Raw genomic sequence first — 16,190 nt, 5'->3', positions numbered from 1 at the left:
TCAGTATGTACTAATATGGGCAACTTCTAAGATATATTGTCTGTATTAGTCCGTTCTCACACTGCTATGAAGAAATACCTGAAACTCGGTGATATGGTTTGGCTGTGTCTCCACCCAAATCTCATCTTGAATTGTAGCTCCCATAATTCCCACACGTCATGGGAGGGACCCAGTGCGGGGTAATTGAATAATGGGGGCAGGTCTTTTCCATGCTGTTCTCCTGATAGTGAATAAGTCTCATGAGAACTGATGGTTTTATAAAGGAGAATTCCCCTACACACCCTCTCTTGCCTGCCACTATGTAAGATGTGACTTTGTTCTTCCTTCACCTTTTGTCATGATTGTGATGTCTCTCCAGCCATGTGGAACTAGGAGTCAATTAAACCTCTTTCCTTTATAAATCACCCAGTCTTAGGTATGTCTTTATTAACAGTGTTAGAACAGACTAATACAGTAAATTGGTACTAGGTAGTGGGGCACTTCTGTAAAGATACCTGAAAACGTGGAAGTGACTTTGGAGCTAGGTAACAGGCAGAGGTTGGAACAGTTTGGAGGGCTCAGAAGAAGACAGGGCAGTGTGGGAAAGTTTGGAACTTCCTAGAAACCTGGAGGGCTCAGAAGACAGGAAGATGTGGGAAAGTTTGAAACTTCCTAGAGACTTGTTGAATGGCTTTGACCAAAATGCTGATAGTGATATGGACAATAAAGTCCAGGCTGAGGTGGTCTCAGATGGAGATGAGGTACTTTTTGGGAACTGGAGTAAAGATCACTCTTGCTGTGCAAACAGACTGGCAGCATTGTGCCCTGCCCTAGAGATTTGTGGAACTTTGAACTTGAGAGACATGATTCAGGGCATCTTGTGGAAGAAGTTTCCAAGCACCAAAGAGTTCAAGAGGTGACTTGGGTGCTGTTAAAGCATTCAGTTTTATATATTCACAAAGATATGGTTTAGAATTGGAACTTAAAAAAGAAGCAGAAGAGAAATTCAAGCCAGCTGGAGGAATTTGCATAAGTAAAGAGGAACCAAAAGTTAATCAACAAGACAATGGGGAAAATGTCTCCAGGGCATGTCAGAGACCTTCACAGCAGCCCCTCCCATCACAGGCCAGGAAGCCGAAGAGGAAAAAATGGTTTCATGGGCTAGGCCCAGACCCCCCCTGCTGCATGCAGCCTAGGGACTTAGTGCCCTGAGTTCCAGCCTTTCCAGCTGTGGCTAAAAGGGGCCAAGGTACAGCTTAGCCCATTGCTTCAGAGGGTGGAAGCCCCAAGCCTTGCCAGCTTCCATGTGGTATTGAGCCTGCAGGTGCACAGAGGTCAAGAATTGAGGTTTGGGAACCTCTACCTAGATTTCAGAGGATATATGGAAATACCTGAATGTCCAGACAGAAGTTTGCTGCAGGAGTGGGACCCTCATGGAAAACCTCTACTAGGGCAGTGCAGAAGGAAAATATGGGATTGGAGCTCCCACACAGACTCCCCACTGGGGCACTGCCTAGTGGAGGTGTGAGAAGAGGGCCACCATCCTCCAGACCCCAGAATTGTAGATCCACCAACAGCTTGCACCATGTGCCTGGCAAAGCCACAGACACTCAACCAGCCTGTGAAAACAGCCAGGAGGTGGCTGCACCCTGCAAGGCCACAGGGGAATAGCTATCCAAGGTCATGGGTGCCCATCTCTCGCATCAGCATGTCCTGGATGTGAGACATGAAGTCGAAGGAGATCATTTCGCAGCTTTAAAATTTGACTGCTCCACTGGATTTTGTACTTGCATGGGGCCTGTAGTCCCTTCATTTTGTCCAATTTGTCCCATTTGGAATGGAGGTATTTACCCAATGCCTGTACCCACATTGTATCTAGGAAGTAACTAACTTGCTTTTGATTTTACAGGCTCATAGGTGGAAGGAACTTGCCTTGTCTCAGATAAGACTTTGGCCTGTGGACTTTTTGAGTTAATGCTGAAATGAGTTAAGACTTTGGGGGACTGTTGGGAAGGCATGATTGGTTTTGAAATGTGAGAACATCAGATGTGGGAGGGGCCAAGAGTGGAATGATATGGTTCTGCTGTGTCCCCACCCAAATCCCATCTTGAACTGTAGCTCCCATAAGTCCCATGTGTCATGGGAGGGACCCAGTGTGAGGTAACTGAATCACACAGGCAGGTCTTTTTCATGCTGTTCTCATGATAGTGAATAAGTCTCATGAGATCTGATTTTTTTTTTTTTTTTCTGAGATGGAGTCTCTCTCTGTTGCCAGGCTGGAGTGCAGTGGCATGATCTTGGCTCACTGCAACCTCTGCCTCCCAGGTTCAAGCGATTTTCCTGTCTCAGCCTCCTGAGTAGCTGGGACTACAGGTGGGCACCACCACGCCCAGCTAATTTTTTTATTTATGTATTTTTTTTAGAGACGGGGTTTCACCATGTTAGCCAGGATGTTATTGATTTATTGACATTTTGATCCGCCTGCCTCAGCCTCCCAAAGTGCTGGGATTGCAGGTGTGAGCCACCATGCATGGCCTGATCTGATGGTTTTATAAAGGGAAGTTCTCCTACACACCCTCTCTTGCCTGCTGCCATGTAACACATGACTTTGATCTTCCTTCACCTTCCACCATGATCATGAGGCCTCCCCAGCCATGAGGAGGTGTGAGTCCATTAAACCTCTTTCCTTTATAAATTACCCAGTCTTGGGTATGTCATTATTAGCAGTGTGAGAACAGACTAATATAATGGGTAATTTATAAAGGAGAGAGGTTTAATTGACTCACAGTTCCACATTGTGGGGGAGGCCTCAGGAAACTTACAATCATGGCAGAAGGCAAAGGAGAAGCAGGCACCTTCTTCACAGGGCGGCAGGATGGAGTGAGTACAAGCAGGAGTAATACCAGATGCTTATAAAACCATGAGATCTTGTGAAAACTCACTCACTATCACTAGAACAGCATGGGGAAAACTGCTTCCATGATCCAATTACTTCCACCTCATCCTACCCTTGACACATGGGGATTATGGGGATTACAATTCAAGGTGAGATTTGGGTGGGGACACAGAGCCAAACCATATCATTGTCCAATGGGGATAAAAGCAAGATTCAGAACAATGTTTTATAGGAAGCTGCAATTTGCATTTACAATGCTTGTGTTCAGAGCCTAATTCTGGAACAGCACATAAGAAGCTGGCATCAAGAGTTGATTTGGGTAGGAATCTTGGGTATGGAATAAGTGAGAAATGCACTTGTTTCTAAAAAATATGTGCACACGTATTTGCAATGGCTAAAAGGTGTGTTAAGTAAAATTGATGGGACTCCATTGATTTGGACTGAGCTCCTGCACTAGACTCCAACAGACCAAATGGAAATGGAGTTATTCAACTAAAGTTCCATGTCACCAAACCAAAGTTAAATTGTTTATCTGATTTTCTGAGAAATCAGAAGAGAGATGATAGCCAAATCCCCAAACAGGCCAGTTTTTAACCGGCTTGATAAGGAAATCCCTTCTGCTTTAACCCTTATAAGGAAAATAACCTGAAGTAGCCTGGTGTTAACCAATTTGATTTTTAAAAAGTTATGCTGGCCAGGTATGGTGGCTCATGCCTGCAATCCCAATACTTTGAGAGGCTGAGGTGGGAAGATCACTTGAGCCCAGGAGTTTGAGGGTAGCCCGAGCAACATGGCAAAACCTTGTCTCTACAAAAAATACAAAATTACCAGGGACAGTGTTGTGTGCCTGTAGTCCTAGCTACTCGGGAGGCAGAGGTGGGAGGATTAATTGAGCCAGGAGATTGAGACTGCAGTGAGCTGTGATTGCACCACAGCTCACAGCTGTGATTGTACTCCAGCCTCGGTGACAGAGCAAGACCCTATCTCAATATAAATAAATGAAAATAAAAAATAAAAATTAGGCTGTTTCCTTGTTTCTACTTAAGTTACTTTATGAAATTCGACTGTTCTGCCATGCCCAATGGTATTCCTGTCTAAATCTTTAGTTGGGATGCTGTCCAATTCTTGAATCACTAATGAAAGCCAAAGAGATCTTTAAATCCAATTTGTTGAAGTTTTGTCTTTTGACTGGCGGAAACAACCCAAATGTCCTTTGATGGGAGGAATAGATAAAAGAAAATATATCATATCCATATAATGGAATATATTTTCGCCATGCTACAACATGGATAAACCTTGAAGACACTATGCTAAGTGAAATAAGCCAGACACAAAAGGACACATATTATATGGTTCTACTTGTATGAGGTACCTAGAACAATGGAATTCATAGAGACAGAAAGTAGGATAGTGATTACCAGGGGCTGGGGAAAGTGAAGAATGGTGAGCTAGTGTTCAATGGGCACAGAGGGTTTTGTTTGCTTACTTGTTTGTTTTTGGTACGGAAAGGTGAAAAAGTTCTGGAGATGGATAGTGGTGATGATTGCACAACAATGTGAATGTTCTGAGTGCCGCTGAACTTAAACATGGTTAAAATGGTAAATTTCATGTTATGTATGCTTTACCACAATTAAAAATATGTATATGCAGTATCTTTTAAAGTCTTTATATTTACTTTTATATTTATTTTCCTTTAATTGAAGGAGATGGAAGACATTTCTACTAAAATTATAGATACATTTATTATTTGACCAAGATGTATCCTACAGATATGCCTGCTCACATATGGAATGTCATTATGTTCAAAGTGATTCATTGCAACATTGTAATACTAAAAGACTGGAAACAAAGTATGTAACTAGAAGAAACCGGTTAATAAATTATGTGTATCCATGCAATAGAGTACTAAGCAGCTGAAAAACAAATGAGGAAGATCTCTAATTTATTTATTTAGAAAGATTTTCAGGATAGGTTAAGTGAAGAGAACTTATGCCAAGTGTATCTAGCACGCTACATTTGGCATAAGAAATGAGAGGAGTAAGACTATATATTCATATGAGCTTATATTTGCACAAAACACTGAAAAGATAAACAAGAAGACACTAATAACAAGCGTTACCTGTGGCAGGCAAGGGGGATGGAGTCGATGGGAACCAGGGTTGAAGGGAGGTTTCTCTGTGTATATTCTAAAATAGTGTTCTGATTTTTGAACCATGTAAACGTATTATCTATTCAAAATAATAATTATACATATTTAGAAGGTGAAATAGGGAAAAGGGGGGAGTAATAAAGGGGATACTCAATGCATCCCTTCTACTGCTTACTGCCTCTCACATCAACTTTATGAATTTTTCAGTTTGTTTTAAATCTGAGATTAACTGAAATAAATATAACATTACAATAGTTATATTTCTGGCTCTTTACATGGATTAACTTAATCCTTCTAGCAACATAATGAGATAGGTACCATCATTAACATTCTCACTTTAACAAATAAGAAAACAGAGGCACAGAGAGGGTAAATAACTAACTCTAGATTTCACACAGCTAGTAAATTGCAGTTAGAATTTGAACCTAGGCAGGTGCGGTGGCTCATGTCTGTAATTCCAGCACTTTGGGAAGCCAAAGCTGTTGGATCGCTTGAGCCCAGGGGTTCGAGACCAGTCTGGGCAACATTGTGAAACCCCGTCTTTCCAAAAAAACGAAAATTAAAAGGGCATGGTGGTGCGCGCCTGCAGACCCAGCTACTAGAGAGGCTGAGAGGTGGGAGGATCGCCTGAGCCTGAGAAGTCAAGGCTGCAATGAGCCATGATTGTGCGTGCTACCGCACTCCAGTCTAGGCAACAGAGCGAGACCTTGTCTTAAAAAAAGAAAAAAAAGAATTTGAACCTATGTCTAAAATTTTAAAATGCCATTATGTAAATTTGTATTTTACATTCCCATCATAAGCGCATAAGAATGCCTGTATCCCCATATGACAGGTAACAACTGAGTAGCAGCAAAATTTAATGTTCTCCCCCAGGCTAATGGAGGAGATATTGTTTATCGCTATTGTTTTAATTAGCAGTTTAACACTTGCAAATGAGTCCTCCAGACCTTCTGCGCTTTCTCCCCTCTGCCGAAAGAGGGCACTCGCCACGACACGCCGATTTCTTATGGTCCTAATAGGCTTCCCAGGCACAGTGCGCGTGCGCCTATCCTGTCCCAGGTGTCCAGCTTTGTGCCTGATTGATGTAATCCCGGCTGCGGTCGGCGCGCAGTTTTCAGTCAGGGCGGAACTGCGGGAAAAGAGCGTTCACTGGACCCAGAACGCCTCTGGGCCTCCGGGCCGAAGGGTTCTGGGCGGTCCTGGAAGGGTCTGGCGGCGAGTCGGGCAGCCCACGAGGGCGGGGAGGGCGGGGCCGGCCCCTCAGGGTCCTGGGCGTCGGTCGTCGGTGGGGCCGGAGCTGGGCGCGGAGCCCCTGACAGTGCAGGTACGGAGACGCGACCCTGCCAACCGTCTGCTCCGCCGGCCCCCTAAGTGTTCGTGAGGTTGCCGGCGGTGGGCTGGGGACCGAGTCCGGTGTGCGGGGCGGGGACTGGCAGGGATGGGCTGGAGCAGGGGTGGGCGCTTGCCGGGGTCTGGGGGCTCCGCCCGAGCGTTTGCCCCGAGGCCGGTCTGACCCACCTCAGCTCTCCAGCCTAGCAGTGTTCTCTTGGGATCAGAGTGACTGCGCCTTAGAGTTCCTCCAGAACTGCAAGGGTCTCCCCTCCGTTCCTGCGAGCGTCTGAGGCGCCCCTGAATCCATACTGAGCTACAGGTTTCCCGTGGGCACATGGTTGAGAAATTCGTGTCAAACCGGGAGTAAAATCGTAAAGGACTCACAGCATGGGAGTCTGGATAGGGCTTGTGTGTGTGATCCTACTCCTGGGGTCCGCCTTAGCTGGCAAGATGATCCTTGAGGTCATCTTGCGCATCCCTTGTCTTTAGACAGAACCACAGCTAAATCACACAGATAAGGATCTCTGCTGTTTTAGAGGCAGGGATTTGAAAACTTACCCTCATTTATTGCAGTGAGGAGAGCAGCAAACCCATGTTGACCACTGGCTACTCAGGTATACTTAAAGTACCTAGAGGCGAAGAGCTAGGAGGTAGAGATTGACATCCTTTACTTAATGTATTGCCAAAGCCTAAGCTATGAGATGTTAAAAGAGATAATGATAACTTTACTTTTAAAAAAGCATTTTGTTTTCAAAAGCTGTTGGAAAATTCGTGGTTAAACTTTATTACAGAATATTGCAGAGCCTTTAATATGCTAAGAATATTTACCATGAATCTCCAACTGGGGGTATGGTATGTAGAATTTCGAAAATTTTACTAGGATATACCATTATTCTTGGGTGATGCCTCTGGCTAACATGTGGAACCGTTTGGGAATTGGAGTTCCAGAATTAGAAATTCAGGATTTAGAAGGGGCAGTATGGGTCAGTGCGTTTTGAGTTTTAATAGCATGCACATGTAATGAGATCTCGTTACAGTACAGATCCTGATTGGTTCTGCATTTCTAACAAGTTCCCAGGTGATGCTAATGCTGCTGGCCCATGGAACACAACTGAGTAGCAAAAATGTAGATCACTGGATTGAAAGTTAGAGACCATGTTTTCCAGAACAGATGTGCTGCCTTGAGAGAGTCACTTTATCTGTCCAGGCCTATAAGACAGGAGTCTGGACTACAAGATCTCAAATATTTCTTTCAGATTTAAAATTCTGTGAGTCTAGTCGAGTTATCCCTGTAGTGTTGAATTCTATCTAAAATATTCCTGCCAACTTGGCAAATTTTGCAGCTTGGCTTGAACATTTAAAATAATGGGGAATTATCTACATATAGGGCATCCCATTTTATTCTTGGAATAGCTCAAGAAGGAAGTTCTTCATGTTGCTGAAATACATCTCTGCAACTTCCATGCTGTTGGTCCTAGATTATCTCTTAACAATCAAACAAAAAAAGTGTTACCTGTCTTCCTAAAAAGTTGACTCCAAGTGTTAGATGACAGCTGTGCCTACTATGATTTTTCTAAGCGGAATTGTATTTAATTCTTCCATTATGTTTAAGAAATCCGTTTCTTAAACTTGTCTTTGTTCTGTGTGGAGTGTAGTGGGGCTTTGGCTGGACTTTGAAGGATGGGTGTGGCTTGCAAGACTAGAAAAGTATCTTAAGCAGCTGACAGTGGTGCAGAGATGGGACTGCATCTGTTGAATCCAGGGTTGTTTGATTACAGTAAGAAATGAGATTATCAATGAAAGATGTCTGGCAGATGGGTGTAGGGACAAAGCAGTATTTTAGCAGATGTATGTGCTTTAATGTGATGTATAAGGTGGTTGTAACTAGGGAAGGAGGGGGAGACAGGGAGCTGGATAGGCTTCACATTAGCCATATTAGAGAATTTAGGTTGATAATAATAATGCCTTATATTTATGTGTGACACTTTACAGAACTTTTCGCAGGCATGATCTCATTTGATCTAATATTCCTACGAGGTAGGCAGAGCAGCTGTTATGCTGTTTTGTAGATGATGCACCAAAGAGGGTAAATGATTTGCCTTAATTTTCAAAGCTATTACATGGCAGACTGAAGTAGTGATAGTGATAATGGAGGAGAAAGGAAAGATGCAGGAGGCAGTACTAAGGACGAATTGATAAGTGGGGCCTGACTGACCATGAGGGTACAAAGGAGAAGAAATTGTTAGGAGTCAAAGTAGTTGGGTGAATCATAATACCATTGACAACTGCCATTCTAGGTTTTACTCTGCCAGCTCTATCATTGCTAGCAGCTACTTGGAATAGGTTGAGAGGGATTATAGATGATTCCCAGGTTACTTGGCCTGTCTACAGCTACTAGGTGATACTGGGGGCACTTGGGCTATCCGTCCCATACCAAGGAAAATAGGAACTCGGTCCTCAGTGTCCCCTGAAGAGGTAGGAGCTGGAATATTGCCAGATTCATATCTATATTAAGGTCCTTGCCATCCTGGAGACTCTGACTTTGGCTTTGTATCATTTTCCTTTTGAAATTCAGGCTGATGTTAGTTGAATGTGGTCAAGGGACAGGTTAGCTATTTAGTCTGGCCTCCCCAAGGGCTTCACTACAGCAGAGCATGGGCCCTTGCTGCCCCAAATCCTTCCTAATGCTGTTTCCCAGGAGATTTGCACCTCAGCTAGAGCTGTCTCTGTGGTTCTTTTACCCTGGAAGTATATGAGATTGAGATTTAGTGTCACTACCGAATTCCACAGGACCTAGGGCTGTTCCTGCACTTTTAGTTTCTTAGGCTTCTATCTGGAGTGGAAAGAGCCATGTTTACTGAGGATTGGGGGAGAGATGATTGTGTGCATGTATATGGTGATTTCCCCAATGGTGGTGGTCTTCAAGAGTGGAGCTACTCTCAGGGAAAGCTGTCAGAGCCAATTTATATCCTGAGTGTGATGTTGGTACAGGCATCTATTCAACATTGAATACCTTCTCTGTGCAAAGCCCTATGTCGAGTGCTTAGATACTGAGATGGATACAATCCTCTGTCCTGGAGGAATTCATAGTAGAGTAAGAGATGATATTTTAAATAGAATGTGGTATTGAAAGGGAGATATGTCTCAAGTGCTCTGTGAGCGCAGAGGAGGGAATGATTAGCTCCACATGGAGAAGCCAGGAGAGTCTTTAGGAAAGAGGTGAGAATTGGGCTAAGCCTTGAAGGATGAGGAGGAAGAATTGTCCTGGTGACATTTGTAACATTTGCAGATGCATAAAGGAAAAAGGCAGATAGATCCAAGTGGCTGGAATAAAAGAGAACTTCGGTGATTGATGCGACCAGATTCATAATGAAGCCACGTTGTTTTATTTTGTTTTGTTGTTTAGAGATGGGGTATCACTATGCTGCCCAGGCTGGAGTGCAGTGGCTATTCACAGGCAAGATCATCACGCACTACAGCCTTGAACTCCTGGCCTCAAGTGATCCCCCTCAGCCTCCTGAGTATAGGTGGGTCTGCAGGCTGCTGTGCCAGTTTGAGGCCAGTTTTGTTTTGTCTTGTTTTTGAGATTGAGTCTTGCTCTGTCAGCCGGGCTGGATTGTGGTGGTGCGATTTTGGCTCACTGCAACCTCCCGAGTAGTTGGGACTATAGCTACTACAGCTGGGACTACTTAGCCTCCTGAGTAACTGGGACTATAGGCATGCACCACCATGCCCAGCTAATTTTTGTATTTTTAGTAGAGACAGGGTTTCACCATGTTGGCCAGGCCAGGCCTCAAACTCCTGGCCTCAAGTGATCTGCCCGCCTTGGGCTCTCAGAGTGCTAGGATTACAGGTGTAGTCACCGTGCTTGGTCAAGGCCAGGTTGCTAATGGCCTGTAGTGCAGTGCTAAAAAGATTTCATTTTGTGGGCAGAGAAGCCACTGGAGACTTTTAGGCAGGAAGATGACATGATTGTATTTTGGGAAGCTAAATGCGGAAATAGACTGAAGGGGAAGAACCTGGTTCAGGGACATCGGCAGACTCTTGTAATATCATAGACATGGTTTAGGGCTGAGCTAAGGATTAGGTCAGTGGGGATAGAGAGGACAGGATGAATCTGAGAGAGATTGGAGAAACAGAATTAACCAGACGTAATGACTAAATTGGTTGTTGAGAACAACAGAGGGAGTTGTTGCGGATGACTCAGTTTTCTATTTTGAGTGGATGGTGGTGCCAATAGCAAAGAGAGAATATAGAAGAGGAACTTTTTTTGTTTTTTTTTTTTTGGTGGGGGAGATACCAAGTGTGTTTTGGGTCATATTGAACTTGAAGGCTCTGTGGCAGTTAGCAGACAGTGAGATATGAGTCTGAAGTTCAGAAGAGTTTCTGTCTAGGGGCAGTAAGTATGAGTGGTAGTTGAAGTGGGAATGGATGAGGTCTCCCAGCCACGCTTATAGAAGGCTGAAAATAATGACAGAGGAGATGAGAAGGATTGACGTGCAAGGGTAGGAGAGAATGTTGCCCAGGAAGCTAGGAAAGGAGAAAATTCCAGGAAAAGGATTGACAATCCCAGTTGCTACAGGGGAGGTCAAGTTAGGATGAGCTTGGGAAATGCACCTTGAGGTTGTGTAGAACATTGGGGTCACCAGGACTCTTTTAAAGTGTGAGCAGCTTCAGTGGAGTGGTAGGGATGGAGCCAGATAGCAATGGATCGAGAAGTAGATGGGAAGTGAAGATAGAGAATGTGTACTCACTTTGAGTAGTTCAGCAGAGAAAGGAAGAATACAGAATGGTGGCAGCTTGTGGAGGAGGTAGCAGGGACTTATTTTTCCTAGAATGGAAGAGTCTTGTTTATGGGTTTTCTGATGCCATGTAAGATCCAGTAGAGAGGGTGCAATGAAGACACAAGAGAAAAGACAATTGCTAAATCAGGTCCTCAGAGGAGAGGGGAAGGAGTGGGCCCTGAAAAGAAGGAGATACCATTTTCTTTAAAGAGGAATGTTGGAAGAAAGGAAGGAATTTAGGAAGAAAGAGATAATGACATATGCATGCAGATATATCTAAATTTGCAAAGAAATTCTTACCTAATAGGGCCAGTTTTCTTTTTCAGCAAGGTTATCTGCTGCGAAGTGGGGATGCTGGTGTTGGCTTGGGTGGGAGTAAGGACTTGAAAATGGTAAAGGAAGTTTGAAACAACTGTTAAGAGGAAAGAGGAAGACAGTGGAATTGAAATAAGCTCCAAGAGTGTTGAGTACCCTCTGAAGTGAAATCCTACACTATAAGCCTCGCCTTCATCTTTCTCATAATAATAATGGCTGACATTTATTGAGTGCTTTATACGAGGCACTGTCCTAAGTGCTTTTCAGGCATTCTCGTGTGATTTTTACAACAATCCTGTTAGAAAGTTATTGTTATTATCCCTTTCTTCCAGAAGAGGAAATTGAGGCATAGAGGATCAGTAGCACTTGTATTTGATGAGTCTCTTACCTCTGCAGAAATGGGTTCCTTTTCCTGAGGCATCAGAGAAGACAGAAATTTAATCCCAACTCCCAGTTTCTGGACCTTGAGAGCCTAGAGTCTAGGGTTGCTAAGGAGGGAATCTTACCATGCCAGTTTGTGGGCATGATGGTGGCATGGAGGGGGCAGGACAGTGGGATCAATGTTGCTGTCAGCTTTTGACAACTACATAGGGAAACTCGGATATTCTTGAGTGATTTTTCCAGCATCCTGACTGGAAAGACAAGTGACTGATAGTGATTTGTCAGGTCTTGTGGGCTGAGATTGTGTCATCTGAGAGGTGAATAAGAAGAAAGACCTTGTCCCTGTTCCTATTGCCTAGAAAAGGATAATTTTTTCTTGGCAGAGAGACTAGGCAGATCTAAAACGTTATATAATAACATAATGATTATTAACTCACCTTATGTGTTTTCTCAGTTTGTGTGACAGATACAATTTGTAGGTAAGCTGTATACCTGACTTGAGTGAAAGGAGAGAGTGATGGGATGGCGTGGATGGAAGAGAAACGGACTTACCTTTTCCTGCTGCAGCCACTGAAGCATCATCTCTGTGTCTTTCCTTTTGAGGTTGCCATGGATACGCCTTTGCATGGTGGTTTGAGGAGATTGATTTCCATTATGATCAGATGATGACGTGGGTTTAAAAAGAGAAAGGATGGAATGCTTTTGGGGAGTGGCCGGCGAGCTGCCCAAAAGGCAGAGCCCAGTACAGCCGATGGGGCTGTGGCTTTGTTGGCTGCTTTGGCTTTTGCTGAAGTTGTGAAATGGTGCATCTCTCTCTTTAGAGCGCAGGCTCAGAGTTCCCTGTCTACAGGGTCCTAGTGCCTGGAACTTGCTGGTGGATTCAGGGGGAGGAATCATCAGGAACTTCGAACAGCCTAAGTAGGACTTCTGATACTGAGAGGATTGAGGTTCTTGAGTGCAGGGCTGAGTGCCTCTTGCCTTCCTGCAGAAGTTCCTATATTGAAGATAAGTGAAGCATATAGCATAGCTTTTCTTCTTGACTCTTAGAGGTCTGGGCCCTTGGAGGTGGGCCTGGAAGTCACTGGATATTTCTGGGGAAAGGGAACATTTTGAGATGGAGTAGAGCTGCATTCAGAGTGGGAGTGGGTTTGTAGACTTTTTTTAGGGTAATGAGGAGCTGGAGAAGGGAAGGAAGTCCGTTGAGTGTGCAGGCCTTATCTATGAAATCTGTAAGGCACATACTGAGTAGGACCTAGGAGCAAAAAGCTCTGTGCATGTTGTCTTCTGGGGTCCTGTGAATATCTGGAATCCAGCTTTCCAAGCTTCCAGTCTCCCAGCCTCCATTTACCACTCAGTAAGCAGACCTTTTCCTTTCTGACTCCTGAAGGACTTAGGTCCATGCTTATCTCTTCCTTACTAGTGCTTTCAGAGATGTATAGTTTTGCCTTGCTGTCAGACTGCCTGGGTTTCGGACAAGCTCCTCTAGGAGTGGGAAAGCAGGGAAAGCAGACAGTTGGGTTAGCCCAGGATCAAGGTTTGATAAGGTGAGACAAGAGGAGATCAAGGTATCAAAGGATGCTGGGGTGCCAGTAAAAGCAAGGCAGAAATGGTTCAGACAGGGGAGAAATGGTAGAGATGGAAAAGAGGCTTTTCCTCCTCACTTTCTCCTTTTTCATTCTCCAAAATCTTATTTTCCTATAATTTCCTGAAATTTCTCTAAGACTATTAGCAGCTTATTTATCAGACAGAGATTTTTCCCCTCCTCTCTTCTCATTTTTCTAGATACTTTAGTGGTATTTAATATCATTGGAGAGGAAAATGGATTAGAAATCCAAGAGGTGTCTGTCTCCTCCCTGGCTGGGATAACATTAACCCAGGATTGTCCTATGGGATATGGGCCTGGGCCCAGTAATGCTGTGGAAGGAGCACCTACCTGTAGAGATATTCAGATGTGCCCCGCTGCCGTTTTTTGGCAGTGAGACTTGGGCAAGTCATTTGACTTCTGAGACACGGTTCTATCATCTGTGGAATGGAGAGAATGGAATCTGTTTTGGCTACATCACAGGTTCATTTTTGAAGGAGATAGTGAAGTACATGTATTCGTGTATACAATTAAGTTTTCCCCAGAGAAGGCCCTAAGAACAGGACGCATTTTCTCTCTCCTAACGTGTTGTTTCCCCTCCCATTTTTTCAGTTCTGTTAATGTTTCAATTACTGCATTTCTCATTCTTGAAAACTCCTGAGTTTATTTATTCATTTACTTATTCATGCATTCATTGACCCATCCATTTATCCTTGCAGCATTTGAGTTCCTACTGTGCGCAAGTCATCATGGATAGTCCCTTAAAATAATGAATGAAGATGTTATCTACCATTTGTTGAGCACACAGACATTGTGCTAAATGCTTTACTTAAATCTTATTTAATCTTCAAAATGTCCTTGTGAGGTAACATTATTTCTTCCTTTTTGCAGTTGAGGTAACCGGGACTCAGGAAGTTAAATATCTTGCTCAGAGGAGAACCAAAGGTGTATTCAGATCTGTCTCCAGAGCCCATGTAGGCCTGCTGCCTCTTTCCTCATGTTTGATCTATTATACGGCCTTCTCAGGGCTTTTTTGGTACTGTCTCTGAATTGGCCTCTTTCTTCTCCTCCTGATCCTGGTTCAAACCTTCCTTACCCTGTGTGAAATATTGCAGCAGCCTCCTTGCTGTTATTCCTGTCTTTGCCAGGTTGCTCCTGCCTGCACTCCGTCCTGCAGGTGTCATCAGTTTGATCTTCCTAAAATAGTTTTCACTGTGCAGTCTCCTGCTCAGGAACAAGACTGCCTTCCTGTTGTTCCTGGATCAAGTCCATCTGTGTCGGCCTGATGTTAAACTCCTTGCCTACCCACAGTTACCTCCCAGTACATTGCAATGTTAAGATGTTTATTTATTCAACAAATATTTGACCATGAGCTACTTACTGGCTTTTGATCATAAGTAGGAAAAGGTGTGGGATATGCTTCAAACGGCTTATAGTTTGATGGAATAACTCATCTAGAATTCGTTACTTCAGCTAAGCTAGTGTTCTTTACTATTCGCTAGTCAAGCAAAGTTATTTCTGCCTCTGTTCATACTGTGTTCACAACTTACAGGGCTTTGTAGGCCTTTCCACATATTTTTTAAAATCCCCATAATTCAAGGCATGCTTAGGTACCGCCTTTCTTTCTAGTTCACCTCTCTCCTGTCTATAATTTCTTATAATATTTATTGTGTAGATGTATATACCATTTTACCATTTAGTATCATGTCAGGTAATTCTTTGCACTTCTATAATTTCTGCACTTTTTACAAGGTACTTTTTTTTTGAGTCCCAGTCTGTTGCCCTGGTTGGAGTGCAGTGGTGCGAACTTGGCTCACTGCAACCTTCACCTCCTGGCTTCAAGCGATTCTCATGCCTAAAGTCTCTCAAGTAGCTGGGATTATAGGCATGCGCCACCACACCCCGCTCATTTTTGTATTTTTAGTAGAGATGGGGTTTCACCATGTCGGCCAGGCTGGTCTTGAACTCCTGGTCTCAAGTGAGCCACCGGCCTCAGCCTCCCAAAGTGTTGGGATTACAGGCATGAGCCACCACACCTGGCCTACAAGGTACCTGTATGTGCTTTAGCTTTTTTGAACTTCATGATACTGACGTAGATATGGCAGATATTATTTCCATTTCATAGGAAAATAAACAGATTCCAAGAAGTTAGGGGACTATTGATACCTATGTGGTTAGTGAGTTGTGAGGCTATTTTTAGATCTGAGCTCTTTTGAATTTTTGAAGGCAGTGTGGCCTACAGGAAGAGCAGGGTCTTGGAAGCCTAGATATGTTTGTGGTAATGGTGAAGGGTAGTAGAAAGCACAGAGGGCTCTGGGTCAGGTTGTTTCCAGTTTTGGCTCTACTCCTCACAGTCTTTGTAACTTCAGGGAAGTTGCTCAGTTCTCAAAGCCTCAATTGCCTTGTCAGCATCATCCCTGGTCAACCTCTCAATGGGGTTATTGTAATGTCTATATATGATGACATTGTTCTTAGCTAACTTTTATTTAGCACTTATTAAATACCAGGCGGTGTCCTGGATGCTTTGTATGGATTATCTCGGCTAATCCTCATGATACCTCTCTGAGATATGTTCTTTGTTACTTCCCTATAACAGATGAGGAAATTGAGGCATAGAGATGTTAAGTAACTAGACCAAGTTTGTGTAGCTACCAAGTGGTAAAGCCAGGAAAGTAGCCTGAGTCTAGAACCGGTACTCAACCATGGATCTATAAAATGTCTTTTTTAAAGGTGTCCTGTAGACTGTAAAGTGCCCCGAACATGTGAGGTCCA

The 16,190-nt window shown here is 43.8% G+C and overlaps 1 protein-coding gene and 1 long non-coding RNA gene across 8 annotated transcripts in view; one reads left to right on the top strand and one right to left on the bottom strand.

Annotated features, from left to right (window-relative positions):
* Positions 1 to 4,591: 4,591 nt before the first annotated feature.
* LOC129461819 (uncharacterized) lies at positions 4,592 to 12,631 on the bottom strand. Its single transcript, XR_008650696.2, has 3 exons — positions 12,389 to 12,631; positions 6,915 to 6,999; positions 4,592 to 6,153 (listed from the first exon to the last, which is right to left on the bottom strand). It is a non-coding gene; the product is annotated as an uncharacterized lncRNA (long non-coding RNA).
* DCTN1 (dynactin subunit 1) overlaps positions 5,884 to 16,190 on the top strand; it is a 30,768-nt gene continuing 20,461 nt past the window's right edge. For 5 of the 7 annotated variants that reach the window (XM_063616555.1, XM_055241212.1, XM_055241211.1 and 2 more), the window contains exon 1: positions 6,251 to 6,348. Coding sequence is in view for 2 of the 7 variants with exons in the window: in XM_055241214.2 (XP_055097189.2) it covers positions 5,884 to 6,348 (465 nt within the window). In the remaining 5 variants the exon portion in view is untranslated. Of the gene's footprint in view, positions 6,349 to 16,190 lie in introns of all 7 variants that reach the window. The other 2 variants (XM_055241214.2, XM_055241213.2) reach the window with 1 other exon arrangement.

The sequence above is a fragment of the Symphalangus syndactylus genome, chromosome 14 (assembly GCF_028878055.3).
Source record: "Symphalangus syndactylus isolate Jambi chromosome 14, NHGRI_mSymSyn1-v2.1_pri, whole genome shotgun sequence".
Taxonomy (NCBI): domain Eukaryota; kingdom Metazoa; phylum Chordata; class Mammalia; order Primates; family Hylobatidae; genus Symphalangus; species Symphalangus syndactylus.
This window is presented reverse-complemented; position numbering and strand designations above follow the sequence as displayed.